Here is an 18,335-nt window from a genome sequence, read left to right as displayed (position 1 = left end):
CAGTACACTTTTGGCTTGGAGGGCCAAAGATTCCAAGACCCTCTTCACCTGAAACTGGATGGCGAGCCCCAGCCCAGAGGACCAGGCGCATGGGTAGATAGTGACCCGACTGGTCACCAGCTGAGAGACTTTGAGACTGAAGAATTAATTCATTGGAGACTGAAGTATTCAATTTATTTATTTATTTATTTTTTTTAAAAGCGCGCAGTATTTGTTTGTCTGTTTTAAATGTGGATCCACAATTGTTTATTATATTAAATATTTGCTCTTTTCTTGTAGACACTGTGTGTTCTGTTGTTGCTCACACCTGGGTTCCCTAGAATTTAAAATCTTCTGATTAGGCCCAACTTCCTATATATATAGTATAAATTAATTAACCTGTTTTTGTGAGTTGCAGGTTACATTTACTTCAGCAGGAAATAGAAAGCTGGTCAGAATGGAGAGAAAGAATTACGCCACTAAATACAAGGCAGGCAGAGCTACCATGGAATGGGTTTATCTAAGCATACTCATGTCTTACAATGGCCCAGACATAAACCCAATTGTGAATTGTGTGCAAGACTAAAAAAATGCTGCTGAGGTCCTTTTTTCTCTGAGTTTGAGCTGTAATTGCAAAGAGAAGTGGGGAAAAAGTTTGCTCTCTTAAAGTTCAAAGCATTTAGAGACAAAACTCAAAGGACTTGCAGCTTTCACTGCAAGGTATTGACCCTGAAAAGAAAGAAAGAGAGGGAAAGAGAAATTCAAAAAAAGAGAGAAAGAAGGAAATAAAGAAAGACATGTATGATTTGTCATTCACTTTTTCTTTTTTTTTTTTTTTTTGCTATGGTCTCTCACATAAAAGTCCAATAAATACCCTGAAATCCAACATATTGAGAAGGTAAAAATTGGAAAAAATGTGACAAACTCAAAAAAGGTACAACTACTTTTGCGAGGCACTGTGTCTGTTTGCCATGAAAGAGCGCGTCACTCGCAAGGTGTCTTCAGTACAAAAGCATTCGTGGCTTTTTTTAAGAGGTCCAGTCAAAACCGCATTCATATTTATGAGATGGTGACATAAACGGAGAACACGGGAGAAAATAATAAAACGGCACCAAAAAAACAAAAAACAAATTGTGACTCATGAGCATTCAGGAACATCAACTATGCTCAGACGTGTTGGACCAGGTGTGGGGAAATCAGAATGGAAGGACTGGAAGGAGAGGAGAAAAAGAAAGATTTGTGACCATGCCAGCTGAGAGTGATCAAACACTTTCTCTTTTCCAGAGCTATGTGCCGCAGAGCTCCGTTGATGAATAAGGAAAAATGGGAACTGGCAAGACGGGTAGTGGACTGAGCCAAGAGACGTCCATGTCCTACCCCCCCTCTCTCTTCTTTTTTTAATTGGCCACAAGGGAGCATTCTACCTGCATAACAATGAGAAGGTCAAAGACCAAGATGAAGGAGGCAAGGAAGGCTCTGGAGATCTCGTCGCTGGGCAGGAAGCCGCGGTTGAGGTTGTCCCAGCTGATCCAGTCGGTGCTGATGACCAGGACCACCACCGAGGTCAAAGAGATGAGCACCGTCCTGCAGGGAAGTGAAGAAAAGTTAGTGTGAAGGGAGGGAAGGTAGTAAAAAAAAAAAAAAGGAAAAAAAAACGTTTGGCAAAGAGAGACAGAAGGGAGAGATCTGTGAATGGAACAACGAGAGTCTTGGGGTGCATTCATACCAGCCTTGTTTCGTCTGCTATAATTGGACTCTAGTTTGTTTTCCTGGAAAGCCTGTTTCAAGCGTCAATGCAGGATGGAACTCTGCTGCAAAGCAAACTCTGGTCCACCTATAAACCTGGGTATCGGCTCGAATGAAGTGAATTCTGGCGAGATCACTCCAAAAGCAGGAAGAGGACTACAGCGCAGGGCATTCTGGGAAAAATCAACCAAAACCAACATGTCTAACGCCACAAGGCATAGCGTCAGATATATGCTACACCCGCTAATATCTGACACCGCTCCATCTTTGTTTGCATTTTGTGAAGAAGGCTCATGTCTTTTTCTGAGGTTTTTGTGTCGTCCTCTTCTGTAGTTTTTGTTGCAGCGCCACCACAGGTGACGGGGGTGAACAGGTTTTTCAATCAGTTTGTTTCTTTGACGCAGTGCAGTGAGGAAGCATACCGAACCAGTTGAAAGTGTAACAATTTTGGTCCCAAATCAAACCGACCCACCATCAGGTGTCAAAACACCCTTAGAAGACGATGTGAATAAACAGAAAAGTCTGTATATGCCAAAATAATGTAAATCCGAACTCAACTGCACCCCAATTTCCATGCATTTACATGTTTAACACAACACCGCTCGTAGCGATTGCTGTGTTTTCTTGCATAAGTCAGCTCCATATTCACTGTTTTGCTGGAAAACATCTTCATTCATGTGAAGAGAGACACACTCTCCTTGTATTATTCTCCACTGGATATTTTCCCTCAATGTCACCCGACCATTATAGTGCTGCTGTGTGCATTTTCGCGCCGCACGACGGCTGGTTGCCCTGCAGACACAGGCTGCCAGCTCGTATCCCATTTCAGCAGAGTGGGGGAGATACGTTTTAGGAGGAGGTTTTAATATTCCACAGTGGGATTCTTGCTCTCGGAGTGGCCAACCTTTTGGCAGCCGTTGTCGGCCAGCCGCCGCAGGGTATCGACGAGATTCGTCCCGCAGAGCATTTATCAATCACATTTCAAGCTCTGAATCCCAAACGATGGCCTCGTCAAATCCAGCCATCGATTGTGACAGCGCGAGCCGGGGCCGCCCGTCAATAAAAACGAGGAAAGTCGCAGAAGAATTTGTCTGCTTGGATTTCAAATCGTCGAGTGAATCGATTCGACGGAAGGAAATATTGGCGATTGCGGCCAAACTCTCTTTGATATGTCTGCATACTTGGCGCCGAGCGTGCATGTCAAAGTTATTCAGTTTCCCCACTTGTCCTTCAATCACTCTGTGACCCGAGAATGAACCGATGGCGAGCACGTTCAGATGTCATATCTGACTGACGGCGATCACGGCGAGTGAATTAGCACCTCGGGGAATGTGCAGCCGGCGGTTGCATACTTATAAGCAGAAATTGGACCCACTAATCTATCCCATAATGGGCATATCAGACACGGTTTGCTGCATTTGTTTACAGTTTATTTCAGGGTCACAGCTTGTGGTAGGGCTAAGTAAAAGACAGGTTTGTGGCACACCCAGCAACCTTGCACCGTCCATCGATTTTCACCCTGTTCCTCTAATTAAAGGTGCTGACACTGAATGAGGGCAGATTAACACGGATATTCACTGCACGCAACCCTGAGATGGGCTGCTGAGACCATAAGACATGCGCACACACATCTTTGCAAAGCATCACGCCACATGCAAACACATTTGGTTTCACCAAAGATAAAGACATGCGTGCCATACGGAGCCTTGTCGAAAAAAAAAGAGAAAAAAGAAACATACCAGAAGAGGACGATTCGATTGTTGCCTCGTTTCCAGAACCTTCTTGCAGCTTTGCCCCAGTCTGGGTAGTGTTGATCCTGAAGCATCATATCTGTCACCTGAAGTGAATAAACAAAAATTCAAAAAGGAAATATTATAAGAAGGGTAAGAAATCGTTTAGCGACTTTGTAAGTCATTTTTTATAGACCAATATTATCCAGGCCTGCTTTTTTTATTTTTAAAAACACAACTTACTTTTCTATGAATAACGATTTTAGCAATTCCCACCAGAGGATTATAGTGAAAAAGGGCAAGCAACTTCAACCATTTTGTTTTAAAGTGCATGGAGCCACTGTTTGCTTTTGGATGATACACTTAACCGCATTAGCCGGTGAAAGCAGAGTGAAAGCAGGTCTTAAAATGTTTTTCTTAACCTCACCTGTTTAACCTGACAGCACAAAGGCAAAACACAACAACATCCATTTAACGAAAGCTGCAACACACCACAACAAAAAGCACAACGCAACAACATTCACAAAAAGTCGGAACACAACAACAAAATTCATTTAGCAACGAAAGCCGCAACACAACTACAAAATGCACAAAGCAACAAAACCAACAAAAGTCAACGGAACAGCAAAATCCACAAACAACAGGTCTCAACTTAAATGCCAGAACACAAGTCACAGCACAACAAAAAACACAACATAACAGCAAAAAGCTGCAATGTAACTACTTTCATTCAACAACATGGTCCAACAACATGCAAGAATGAGCATGTTTTTCCACATTTGGGACTCCATACCTGGGAGTTGCACTTTGTGCTCCCACTTTCACACTGTTTTGACGTATTGACATAACTTCCTATGTCCAGCCGCCTCTCGCCCGTTCACAGCTGGATGTAGGCACCAGCGCCCCTCCCAACCCCAACGGGACACGGGTGTAAGAAAATTAATGGATGAATGGAACATAACAAAAATGTTGCTTTAGCAGAACTTCCCTTGTGGCTTCTGCTGTTTTGTTGTGGCTTTGCATTCGCATTTCTTTGACCCTTCTGGGACCCCATATTTAACAGCATAAAAGGATTTATATTGCAAACACCAACATCTGTAATTAACACCATCGGTCCAGGTTTCAGGTCAAGCAGCTCTATTGCATAGTGGTTCCCCATGTTGTCTGTACATGAAATTACTTTGCCCAAACTAATTCCATTTTGGACCCTTAAAACTGTAGCGTTTAAACGTTTTGCCAAAAATTCATCCATCCATCCATCCATCTTCTTCCGCTTATCCGAGGTCGGGTCGCGGGGGTAGCAGCTTCAGAAGGGAGGCCCAGACTTCCCTCTCCCCAGCCACTTCTTCTAGCTCCTCCGGGGGAATCCCGAGGCGTTCCCAGGCCAGCCGAGAGACATAGTCCCTCCAGCGTGTCCTGGGTCTTCCCCGGGGCCTCCTCCCGGTGGGACGTGCCCGGAACACCTCACCAGGGAGGCGTCCAGGAGGCATCCTGACCAGATGCCCAAGCCACCTCAACTGGCTCCTCTCGATGTGAAGGAGCAGCGGCTCTACTCTGAGTCCCTCCCGGATGACTGAGCTTCTCACCCTATCTCTAAGGGAGAGCCCAGCCACCCTACGGAGAAAACCCATTTCGGCCGCTTGTATCCGCGATCTCGTTCTTTCGGTCATGACCCAAAGCTCATGACCATAGATGAGGGTGGGAACGTAGATCGACCGGTAAATCGAGAGCTTCGCTTTTTGGCTCAGCTCTCTCTTCACCACGACGGACCGGTACAGCGCCCGCTTGACAGCAGACGCTGCGCCAATCCGCCTGTCGATCTCCCGCTCCCTTCTTCCCCCATTCGTGAACAAGATCCCGAGATACTTAAACTCCTCCACTTGGGGCAGGACACCCCCCCTGACCCGGAGAAGGCACTCTACCTTTTTCCGGCTCAAGACCATGGCCTCGGATTTGGAGGCACTGATCCCCATCCCGGCCGCTTCACACTCGGCTGCGAACCGATCCAGCGAGAGCTGCAGATCACGATCTGATGAAGCCAAAAGGACCACATCGTCTGCGAAAAGCAGAGATGAGATCCTAAGGCCACCAAATCGGATCCCCTCAACACCTTGGCTGCGCCTAGAAATTCTGTCCATGAAAGTGATGAACAGAATCGGTGACAAAGGGCAGCCCTGGCGGAGTCCAACTCTCACCGGAAACGAGCCCGACTTACTGCCGGCAATGCGGACCAGACTCTGACACCGGTCATACAGGGACCTGACAGCCTGTATCAAAGGGCCCGGTACCCCATACTCCCGGAGAACCCCCCACAGGGCTCCCCGAGGGACACGGTCGAACGCCTTCTCCAAGTCCACAAAACATATGTAGACTGGTTGGGCGAACTCCCATGCACCCTCCAGGACCCTGCTGAGGGTGTAGAGCTGGTCCAGTGTTCCACGACCAGGACGAAAACCACACTGCTCTTCCTGAATCCGAGGTTCGACTATCCGACGGACCCTCCTCTCCAGGACCCCTGAATAGACCTTGCCAGGGAGGCTTAAGAGTGTGACCCCTCTATAATTGGAGCACACCCTCCGGTCCCTCTTTTTGAACAGGGGGACCACCACCCCAGTCTGCCAATCCAGGGGAACTGCCCCCGATGTCCATGCGATATTGCAGAGTCGCGTCAACCAACACAACCCTACAACATCCAGAGCCTTAAGGAACTCCGGGCGGATCTCATCCACCCCCGGGGCCTTGCCACCGAGGAGCTTTTTAACCACCTCGGCGACCTCGCCCCCAGAGATTGGAGAGCCCAACCCAGAGTCCCCAGGCTCTGCTTCCTCAGTGGAAGGCATGTTGGTGGGATTGAGGAGGTCTTCGAAGTACTCTGCCCACCGGCCCACAACGTCCCGAGTAGAGGTCAGCAGCACACCATCCCCACTATAAACAGTGTTGGTGCTGCACCGCTTCCCCCCCCTGAGACGCCGGATGGTGGACCAGAATCGCCTCGAAGCCGTGCGGAAGTCTTTCTCCATGGTCTCTCCAAACTCCTCCCACGCCCGAGTTTTTGCCTCAGCAACCGCCCGAGCCGCATGTCGCTTCGCCCGTTTTGCCAAAAATTATGAAGTTTAAAACATTCTTAATTAGAATGGCAGGAAACTTTTTATTGTGAAATTGCAAACTTTTGCCTGCTTATCAATAAACTAAACAAACAGTGATTTAATGAGTGAGAGAAGTGATTTTTTTAAGTAAAAAAGTATGCTATGTCCTAATCCTTTAGGGTTGATTGTTTTCTATATTCTGGGACTAAAAAATATACTTTTAGTTTATTCTAAGATAGAAGAAAGGGGTTTAACTTGGTTTTTTTTTTTTTTGACTCTTTAGGATATGAAAGAGTATGATTAAAAGTCACAAATAACCTTGAACCTCCAAATGACAGATAATGTTTACTGGAGTTACTATATGAACGGCAGCTGACGGCATCAGTTTATGAGCAGATGGACGAAAATCCTTTAAATCATAAGATATTTTTATTGGGTGGAGAGTTGTCTCAGGATGCTTTTAATGCACAAATCAACATTATTCTTTCTGCAGAGCTGCACTAGTCAAGGTCAATTCAATAAAGCGCCTCACAGCAGATTGTAAAGCTCGTGCTGGAGGAAAAGATTTCAACCAGGGAAATGGGAGGTGATTCTGGCCCTTCTTTCACTCTAGGAGTGAGCATACTCTGCTCTGTGGAGGAAACGAAGAGGTCTTGTTCAGAGTGCTTCATTGAGTTAATAATAATAATAATAATTTAAAAAAAAACACTTGGTGAATAATTTCTGGCGTCAGCACTTTTGTCGTTGCATAAGATTTTCTCCGTCGCACAAAGCTGTGCATCCGTGAATCACCTTCCTCTTCCGTTTCGCCCTTCTTCCCCTTTCACCCGTTTCCTCCTTCCTACTCCAACACTTTCTCTCCCTCTAAAGTATGTACCTTGGAATACTAATGCGACGGGTGAGGGAGGTGGCAGGTTGTCTCGGCTGTGAGCCCCACTCCTCCCAGCAGAGGAGGCCCACTCCCGCTGGAGCTCCTCTCCTCTTTCATGTTGAATAATGAACAGAGGTGCGTTCCTCCTGCAATGTGCCCCGTCCCTCTATTGTTTTTCCTGACCTCCCCCCCCTCAGATCTTTGAGATCCTCTGGGGAGTCACAGCCTGGACTAAATTACTGCGGAATGCTGTTCGGATGTAGCGGGTACATCCTTCCCGTGTTTCTGTTTATTAGCAGTTATCAAGGCGTTCCAAGTCCCCACCCGCCAAGTCCGACCATTAATAAAAACATCTTAATACGATCTTGGATCTGTTATTACGAAGAGAACAGAAAATTTACAAAGATGCTAAAATAAAATTTTTTTTGGGAGGAGGGGGGCGGGGGTCATAGACTTAAAGCCCAAAGTTTGATTTACTGAAATTAGGGTTTGTGGTGTTGCTAACTGTCGCGAGCAAATTACCTGTGGCAGGAAATTTCATCAAAGTGAGCTCAAAGAAAGTCTGATTCTGGAACTATGTTGTGTTTTAATTTATATTGGAAAGCAAAAGGCGCCATACCATAAAACTCAAAAACGACGCCCGCTGATGTTAAAATTTAAAATGTACATTTTAAATTGGACGACGTATCTGTACAAAACCTGGTTTTAGATTCAATTTGACTCCTTCACAGCTGTTTATGTGCACTACTAACAGTTCCTATTTCAATTAAATAGTACACAAACGGGGCTGAGGACCACAGCCACCCACAATTTCATTTGTGGTCCATAATCACAAACACACGGTTTTCACATTGTTACATCCCTCTTTACAGTACTGTCACTGACAAATGACAGGTGCACCTAAATAAGAAAGCGTGCCAGTGAAACCAGGCAAAAAGTTAATCTGGAGCCCTGGTAGAGCTGGTGAAAATGTTGATCAGGATAAAATAAGGTCACTCCGGATCACAAAAACCGTTCGGGTTATCCCCACTTACCAATTCAATCCTGTAAGTAATTGGAATGATTGTTTAGGTTTTGAGTCCCGTAAGCCTAATAACTCCATTCTTACCATCCAGGCTGTCACAAAATCTCCCATCCACGTCCCCACTGCAGCAATCTTCATAAAGCTCTCATTCCTGATGCCCATATATTCTGTAACCATGTGAGGCCTGCGAGCACAAAAGAAGAAGAGACTTAGTCAGGACATAATGAATGCTGCGTATTCTTTGGAGCGTAGAAGAAGAGAAGAAGATGAAGAAGAAGGTAAGAGCACTGTCACGGAAAATGAGAACAAGAAAAATTGTTCTCCGCCTCTAAGTATCATGATGCCGGTCATGATGGTCAATCAATATAAACCTAATCCTGAAGAAAACAATGAGTGCTGGCTCTGCCTCGCACAAAGCCCCCAGGATTGTAAGCAATTTACCTCAATGCGGAGGAATTTGTGCTATATTTCTACTCTCGTTTGCTTCTGCGGCCTTTGGCAAATTATTCATTTGTTTGCCGTATTTGTCTCGTGTCTGGTTTATTTTAGATCAACGACAAGTTAGCGTCCGCCGCCGCACGTGCAAACCCCCATTAGAGAAAACAACCTCCCGCGGCGTGGCGTCCGATAGGCAAACGACACGCTTTCTTCGGAGACCCAGCTACTCCTTCAGGTCTGTGCGGCGGGAAGAGATGAGCCGCTTTTTTGTTCAGTCTCGCAAACCCACCCAACGCACACATCCCATGCTACATCACTCCATTTTCTCCAGGTAATAGCTCAGGAGGGAGGGAAAGTGGGTCAGTCGCCTTTTCTATATGGAACTTGCCAGGGAGAGGAGAGGAAGAGGAGGGATGTGTGGAGGGACGGGGGGGGGGGGGGGGGGGGGGGGGGAAGCCCTGTTTGATCTTCTGGCAGCTAGTGTCTTAGAAGCTGAAGGAGAACAGGTGGGCGCCAGCCTAATAAACCCCCCAACCCACCCCGCTCCTCCCGCCGCCCCAGCAGGTCACACTCGCGAATATAATAGATGACGATGGATGGAAGCTCGGGCCGTGCTTTCAAGAGGTCATATTTGAAGTCAATGGTTCCATTCATCTTTGTTTTTCGAGGTCATTTTGTGGCCGCGAGCGAACACTGAAATGATTCCTCATTGCACTCAAAGCTTTGGCAAAAATCTTGGCTACAATCAGAGCTCATTTCCAGAACTTATGCTTCCACATGATGGTTCTCCCCCCCCCCCCCCATTTTATTCCTGGTGCGTTGTTTTCTTACTCAGCTGCTGGAACACAGTGGAGACTACATATCTTCACTGATGGAGTGGAATTAATTAATTTTTATTATTATTATTATTAATGCCAGTAGTGCATTATGCAAGTGGCATAGGCAGAATAGAGTTATTATAACCAAATTCTGGCAAGCTAATGATGCACGGCTGTTCTCACCTGAAATGTGGAGAAAATCTCCTCAGCAAGTACAAATCTTGTTTCATCGCACAAGGCATACACTGCACTGACAAACCTGTTGATGTTTGTCACATTATGACAAATGTATCGTGTTAATGTGATATACTGTTTTTTTTTTTTTTGGATTTTATGTATTTCAAACAGGTTTTCAAAAACAAGAAAGCAAGCAATCAATAGAAGTGCATGTGTATGAGTTTCCAAAAATAATTAGCTTAGCACTATTTTTCAGTTTGAAAAGGAGTAGGAAAAAGTGAACACACGTTGTTTTTTTTTATTGATGGACCCAAACAAAGAAGTGTGGGGTTGTGAGGTAGATGGAATTTAGCTGAACAAATCTGACCAAGTTTACCACAGCATGATGCTGTCACCTTCCACCACAAAAAGTAGTTCTAAATGTAGGCCAAAAAGTTCAATGTTGGTCTCATGACTGAACTTTTTGAGGCTAATTAGCAAACTGCAAATTAGCCTCTAATGGTTTTCTTTGCTCCTCGTCTCTCAACCATGACCTGCAGAATTCAATGAAAGGCAAGAAGATAAAAAAGCCAGGTAGAATTTTAATTTTCTCTCAACAACAAATGTCCCATGAAAGTAAAAACAAAAAAGAAAAAAAGATTGAAATTCAAGTTTTGTTTTGTTTCCTTTCTCCTCATGGAACATTTTTTCTGGAAGAGGAGTATTAAAAAAGTGATGTGTGAAAGTGATGTGCGAAATTTAATCAACCAACAGAGTGGAAAAGGAAAACAAATGCACATTACAAATTTTTGTTCATACCAAGAACAGAATGTAAACATGTATAAGGCACTAAGTCCATTACATTTTTAATCGAGGCTCATGGATTTTCAAATCATGACACTGCGTCATGATCTGAAATGTTTTGAGTATATAATCATCCAATACTTCAAACATCCCTAAAGTTCACCTCAAAACATGGGGGGGAGGAAATCTTCTCCTCCGAAAACATAAGTCAAGTGTCATTTCCGCAGCACACGTCTAAGCGTATTTGACAGGATCTTATCGACCAAAATGTGCAGCCCTGCAGGTGACGCATAGCCTCGGTTAAGCCAGCAAATAAAAACGGCCTTGATTGGAATGGCGATTTATATCTGCATTAAGTCGGTTAGACACACAGTGGGTTGGCTCCGCTCCAGTTTCCAAGGAGATCCCGTTGGGAGTCATTTACCCGCAGCACAATTCTAATCGATACTTTTGAAAATGCTGTCTGGCACCACACGCAAGGGCCTTTAAATCTTAAAAAAAAAAAAAATACCCCGCTGCCCTTCTCGCATATTTAATTGACCAAATGTTACTCCAACAGTCAGAGAGGGGTTTTAATATCGTCTCTCTCCCTCCCTGTGCTTTTCAGAGCACCTATGATGAGTTTGAGGAACGGGGGGTGGAGGGGCCTCTTCGTACCGCATGATCAGAGGCAAAGCACTTCTGAGTTATTCATGCCGACTGAAAATTTAATGGCCTTTAGAGCTGGATGACCTAATGAGAGATTTTGGTGTCATGAAACATCAGTACAGTAGCACCATGAATAATCAGCTCTAAATGGTTCCCGTGGCTTAATCTCGGAGTCAGTTGCTATGCGGGGGCCAGCGCGGCCGACTCGGGCAGCTCTGACCCCTCGGAGGAATTTTATCAGGTCTCCCACACTTGTTCGGACATTATGTTCAAGGACGCTCGATGCCTTTGTGTCTCGTCCTGTTCCGTCATAAAAGTGAGGACTGACACGATGCAAGAGGACGCGGAGCTACGGAGTTTAGAAAGTGACCCCTGTCGGATTAGAACTGAAGCGCTTTGATTTTTTTTAGAATATTACAAAAAAAAAAAAAAAAGATTTAATGCATTTTAGATTAGCTTGGTTGGAAGCGACACAGCCGAAACTGTGATGTGATTAATTCATCTCAGAAAGTTTTAAAAGATGTACTTCTTGATTTGCTTGGTTTCCATACTATTCATAAAATATTAACATTTGAATACAACACAAAATATTTTGAGAAATAATAATGGTCTTACCCCTTACACGATTTTTTTTTTTTTATTAAATGAATTTTAACATTACATTGTTAAAATCTGCAAACCCTTTTTTCCCCTCCTTTTGTTCAGTTTTATCTACTCAATTTTGTTGAAGATAAAGGATTTCAAATTTAATGCTAAGAGAGCTTTCAATGCTCTGAGTCATAAAATTGCCTTATTATATAAATATATATTTATAGATCCCCCCACAGTCTCTTTGGGCACATGTGGCATCCCAGCTTTTATAAACCTGTTTTCTCTGTCACAGACTTGCAGTGATTTAGTGACTGTAGCGACTGAGTGACCTCCTCTGCCCTGTAAAAAGCTGAACTCATTCAGAACATTAAATTGCGACCTTGGCTGGCTCCACATTGAAATGCATTGCCTGTCTCTTTCCTGTGCACTACGGTACCTAACACAGCAAGAATTTTACAACAGTGCTTACCAGGAAACATAAAGCCGCCAATAAAGACCTTTTTTAATATCGCTTTGCCATCTCTAAAGATGACTTAAAGGCCGATAGCTCCATTTCCCACCCCAGAATCAACCAAATAAGTTATTAGAACTACTGCTGATTAAGTACATCACTCCTAAATTTCTCCAGGCGGTTTTATATACAACATTATATCAAGCCCTTCCTTTTCCACTGTCGTCGTGAGTTTAAAAGCCTCTATGTAGCATTCACAACATAAAATCTTTTGTTATATAGAGAATTTCACAAAGGATGCAAAGCATTCGGATGAATTAATTCCACCAAAAAATGTGCTGCCGAGTTGCTGACCTGCTTTTTTCCTGACGCTAATAGTATTCGGACGTTTTGAGGTTGGAAGGCCTCCCTAGCATCACTTCAATCCTAAGATCCCTTCTCTGATTAATAAGCTGTCTGAAGTGGTGTCTACTATTTCAACTATTTTTATTGTGTAGCGCTTTGTGATTTTGTGTCTGTGAAAAGTGCTTTATAAGTAAACTTTACTTATTTGCTAGAGTTTAAATGAGAAAATATTAATTGTCCCTTTTGTGTTTGGCCCCTGGTGGCAAGCACCATAAGGTGCTGACTGCAGCATTGTTTAATCATGGCGGTGCATCAAAACAGTGCTTGATAGCACAAGTGTAAGTGAAATAGAGTTATTCAGATTAATCTTTAAATCCTTCTGAGTAACTGAGAGGACAAACAGTAGCAGTGTGCCGTACTGCATATCTCAGTATCAAACCGATACCAAGAAGATACACGACCAGTACTGCTCATATTTTGATACTAATATATATATATATTTTATTTAAGTTTCATAAAACATCTCATTTCTGACCCTTGAGTGCTTTTGTGGGTTTTTTCTTTGAATTGCTTTGTTGAAACCCTGGACAGAATTTGGAGAAAGTTTACAGATGTCTACAAAATACATTAATTACATGCTTGGGGTGCATTTGTGTTTGTTTAGGTAGAGCTTAAAAGCTACAACACAAAAATGAAATAAAATCTCAAAATGGAATCTGAAACTGAAGCGTCGTTCTCAGGGCACTAGTGTCGATACACCAGCGATCGTGATGCAGCGCAGGATTATGGGGAGGTTGACCGAAGCAGAGAAGCATGTGGTTGTTTGATTTCTTCAAGGTATTGATATATATATATATATATATATGTATACAGTACAGACTAAAAGTTTGGACACACCTTTTAATTCAATGAGTTTCCTTTATTTTCATGACTATTGACATTGTAGATTCACACTGAAGGCATCAAAACTATGAATAACACATGTGGAAATATGCACTAAACAAAAAAGTGTAAAACAACTGAAAATACCCCTTATATTCTAGTTTCTTCAAAGTAGCAACCTTTTGCTGTGATTACTGCTTTGCACACACTCTGCATTTTCTTGATGAGCTTCAAGAGGTCGTCACCTGAAATGGTTTTCACTTCATAGGTCAACCTGCCCTGTCAGGTTAACAAGTGGGATTTCTTGCCTTATAAATAGTCATGAAAATAAAGAAAACCCATTGAATTAGAAAGGTGTGTCCAAACCTTTGGTCTGTACTGTATATATATATACAGTATGTGTGTGTGGGGGTGTAAATATTGGTTCCATAACAGCGATATTAATTTTGGATATCAGCTCAAATTTTCACATCTGTGAATCCGTACATCAGACCAGGGATTTTTTTAAAAATCAAAATCGGTTGTCCAACTCTAGTGAGGTGGTGTGAGCTGCAGCCTCAGTCCTAGCTGACCCCGGTGTGGTCTTATGGTGCTGTAGCACATCTACTTCAAGGTTTGACACGTTGTGCACTCGGAGAAGGCATCCTGTGGATTCCCCGGCTATTTGTGTTATGCTTTATTTTGAACCGCGGGCTGAAACCGGAATGAGGTGGAGAGGGAAAGGAAACGTTTCATGAACAAGTTGTTACATTTTCTGGCATAATGTATGCAATGGTGTGAAGGTACAGTTTGGGGGGCATGCTGAAAGTATTTCTAAAATCTGTGGAACAGCATACCCGTCTCGGTCCGAGTCGGACAGGTTCTGGCGCTTCGGTTTTTCCACTTACCCCGAAGGTCACTCTGTGTTCTGCTGCAATTAATTTTGTTCTCTAGGTTTACAAGGTTTCTGTTAGTTCATCTTTTAGTTATTCAGTGGGTGTCTTGCTTCTTGCCTTCTTACTGTAGTCCTCGTCAGAAACTGAATGTCCTCAGGTACCCTTGTTTTTCCTCTTTCCCATTTCACCACCTGCTCCCCGTTTCCCAGCCAGTCCGCCAGCTTGCACTCAAAATCAATCCTCTCCTTGGGTCTCATGGTTATTTCTCACATCCACTTGTTTACCTGATTATATCGTACCCGGCAGCATGTGCACGTCATCAAAAGCACGTCAGTCTCTATATTATCTTCACTTACATGTGAAATGCATCGATTCCCAACGTCCAGAGTTTAGCTTAGATTTTTAGTTTAGTTTTGGATTCGAGCTGATACCGGTTTCCGCAAATTACGATTTGAAAACTATAATAACCAGAGTTCAAAGATTTCAAGAGTTTTTGGCCTTCGTGACGCAAGCGTTCAATATTTATTGATCCACAGAATGTACAGCGTCGTCTTAAAAAGCTTTTTACACCTTTTGTGCTTCCTTTGAGTTCATCTTTTAAGCACTTCACTGATATTGAAAAGCTACTTTTGAGTGTTTATGCTTGTTAGCACTTAGCTATTTACTGACTGGAAAAAAACAAAATGGAATGCCTCAGACTAGCCAGTCAGGTTGGAAATTGGTCAAATCTACTTTTGTAGGTGTTTTCTCTGTTCATCTCTGCTCCTGTGTTGTTTTCTAGCTCCCACCATTCTGGACCTGGTAATGCATTTTCAACTTTCTTGCTCTTGAATAGCAAGAAAGCGACCTCTAATCTATCTGTCCAACTACAGTTTGCTTGTACAGATGCTCATATCTGCAGCAAAATCCCACACAGGCAATTAATTCTTGCTTTGAAAAAAATACTTTACTTAAAGCTTTTAACATGACATCACTGGTGCCGTGGACAACAGCACGCGAAAACAGACACCACCAAAGGAGAAAAAAGAAAACAGCAAAAGGGGAAGGCGGAGGCTGCTAGAGGATGCTGACTTTAAAGTTAGATTAGAGGAAACAGGATGGTTTAAAAATCCAAGTAGAACAAGTAAAAAGACAAACAAAAAAGCTGAAATTCTTAATTTTTAGTTTTTAATAGCACAGAAGAAATGATAATGAGCCGAATGATAATACTGACAGTCGAATGTTATCTGTATTAATGTTGCAATGGTATTTAAAAGCTGTTGCCAAATCTAGGATTTTGGTGACAGAGCACTTTAAATACACTTTCAGGGTTTGTGAAGCAGTGTTTGGTGGGGTAAGAAAAAAGGGTTCAGAAATACTAAGAACATTTTGTGCAGGTGTGTGATTATTTCCTGTGACTTTAGCAGGTGTGTGGTCAGATGAGGAGAAACCATAACACACGCTAAAAGGAACAGAAACCAAAGTGATCGCTGCTAATCTACCCACAGGTGAACAGTTGAGATCATCATAATTTTGTTGTAAGTTACACACTTAAGTAACCCCAAATCAGTTAGATATATCATATCTAACTATTACATAGAAAATCTGCAGAGTATCTGTATTTTTCAGATTTATGTTCTAAAGTTTGTATGGCTGCACTAATATCTATATCAGGCGTGAATATGTAGAGCAATAAAAGTCCATTCAGCTGGCCAAATACAATACTTGGCCACCTTAAACACTTCAACTTACCTAATATTGCATTCCAAGCTCTCCTTTGTGGTTGTGATATTCTATGCAATATTATTGTGATGGCAATTCCAATACAGCACTGCCTATTGTCCAGCTCTGTTACTCACTCAAACCTATAATTTTTCTGGTGTGATGCTGTGATTTTCAGAAATACTGTAGCAACTTTATTATTAGACTTCACAAAAAAGTATCCCTGCTAAGGCAACCTTAAGAACCACAGTCTGCCTTACAAAGTCCTTTCAAACATTTATTCTGAAACGTTATTTGAAATGTTAGTTCCAAAAATGAGTAGTATTTCTCCAGTTCTTTTCAGACTTTCCAGGCTTTTGCTACAACAACCAATCTTAGCTTTTCCTCCAGTGGTAATAAAACCAGCTATCCTGTTGTTGGAGTGACTGTTTCATCTCCTAAGATATCATTTCCTCCGAAAAAATAAAATAAAATCTTAAAGGATGGTTTGCAAGCAATACATCTTGCATAGGAACAAACAAAAGCATAGATTTCCTACAAAAAATGGCGGACACAGAAACTCTTGGCGGAACTCTCGAGAATCAGGTGTGCACCAATAAATCGGTGGGCCGATACATCAGCTACATCAGATATATCTGCCTTAGCAAAGCTACTGTCCGCTTTTGATCTGCCGAGAAGTGGCTGACTGACAGGTTACGACTGCACATACGTTGTTAATTTGTATCGGTCAAAATCTTAATCAGCAGGTCAGGCTTCATACAAATCTGTGATGAGACAGAAAACTGCATTCAGTAAAATTGTAATTTAACCAGCATACACCTAAACTGGTCTACTGGTCACTTTATTTTAAATAGGAAAAAAATATAGATTGTTTTTTATATTAAAGTGATCGCATCATTAGAAGAAGAAAAAAAACAACAACACCTCTCCCTGCACGTTTTGCTCTAATATCACTACATTCAACTGCAATGTTTGGGAATTTGATGTACTTGATCTGCATATGGATAGATGCATCCCATCCAGCTGGCATGGCTCTGTTCAAGCTTGAATGGCAGAGTCCCAATCAGTTTACCAGCTCCCTCCTAAATCTCTGTTGCCAGGAAGTCCAGCATGGTCAGCAACTGTATGGATACGGGCAGCGGAGGGCTTTTTGAAGTGTCAAGAACCAAGACCGGCTGGTTTTCCTGAGCGTATATTACTTCCAAAAGATGCCAGTGGCTGATTGTCCGGTCACATAAACAGATAGATAGAAGATCATTTGCAATATTCTCTAACATATAAAACCATTGTTCATAAAGGTATTCTCTGCACCACATGGTTTAAAGGCGCAGTATTATATATTTTCTAGGCACATAGTGCCATTTATAAAAGTGCTGTGTCTATCAAATATGACTTAAAAGAAATTTGATTTTGCCATTTAATGCCTTTAAATTGGAATTATGTCTCTTTAAAAACTTGCTCTTTCTGAAACTCCGCCTTCAGGAAGTCATTAGAACAGCCCTCCTCTATTAGCCCTTCAGCGTTTTTTACCAGCATTTCACTGAGATGTAGCTTGTAAAATGAACTCACAAGCTGTTTGCTAATTGCTGCTGGCTAGTCTGAAGGAGCAGAGTGGGGGAGTCATGGGAGAGGGCTGCTCTGTGAGGAGTTTAAGCAATTTATCAAACATGCACAAAAGAATCAAAGCAACACTGCAGGTATATTTTTTGATGAGGTAAACTCAAAATGTCGATTTTGTGCGTGCCCCTTTAAAATACATAAATTTAAAAAACATGAATGTAAAACTTTTATTTTTTTCCTCTGCTGTCAAGGTTGTACAGTTAATTGCATGAAGGCAACTTTCTTTTATAAATCAGGCTATTTAGTATCCTGTATTCACTGATGTTGATCATTTCTATCCCAGGACAAAGCAGGAACACCAAGAGAAAAGCCCGTACCTCCCTGCTTCATATTTCACTCAAGTCTCTTCCAGTGAAGAGCAAATGACTTCTTTAAGTGGAAGACTTTCAACTAATCCCTCATCAAACGCGGAGGCCACAGTGATGAGTCATTTTCCCACACCAAACGTAACGTGGATGTGTAGGAGTGTGAAAAAAAAAAAACTAAAAACAGCCGGACGTGAGCGTAGAAAGAACGCGTGGGCGCGAGCTGTGCTAAAGATGTACTGTGGGTTTGCAACCTGCAATCAAT

At 42.7% G+C, this 18,335-nt stretch overlaps 1 protein-coding gene across 6 annotated transcripts in view; it reads right to left on the bottom strand.

Annotated features, from left to right (window-relative positions):
- Positions 1–18,335, bottom strand: part of tmem117 (transmembrane protein 117) — a 54,080-nt gene that overhangs the window by 9,861 nt on the left and 25,884 nt on the right. For 4 of the 6 annotated variants that reach the window (XM_028000954.1, XM_028000963.1, XM_028000972.1 and 1 more), the window contains 3 exons: positions 8,521–8,620; positions 3,465–3,562; positions 1,404–1,563 (listed from right to left, as the gene is read on the bottom strand). In XM_028000954.1, the coding sequence (XP_027856755.1) occupies positions 1,404–1,563; positions 3,465–3,562; positions 8,521–8,620 (358 nt within the window). The remainder of the gene's footprint in view (positions 1–1,403; positions 1,564–3,464; positions 3,563–8,520; positions 8,621–18,335) is intronic. The other 2 variants (XM_028000981.1, XM_028000989.1) reach the window with 1 other exon arrangement.

This window comes from Xiphophorus couchianus, chromosome 2, assembly GCF_001444195.1.
Source record: "Xiphophorus couchianus chromosome 2, X_couchianus-1.0, whole genome shotgun sequence".
NCBI classification, from domain to species: Eukaryota; Metazoa; Chordata; class Actinopteri; order Cyprinodontiformes; family Poeciliidae; genus Xiphophorus; species Xiphophorus couchianus.
The sequence above is the reverse complement of the archived record's forward strand: the minus strand, read 5'-3'. Positions and strand labels throughout refer to the sequence as shown.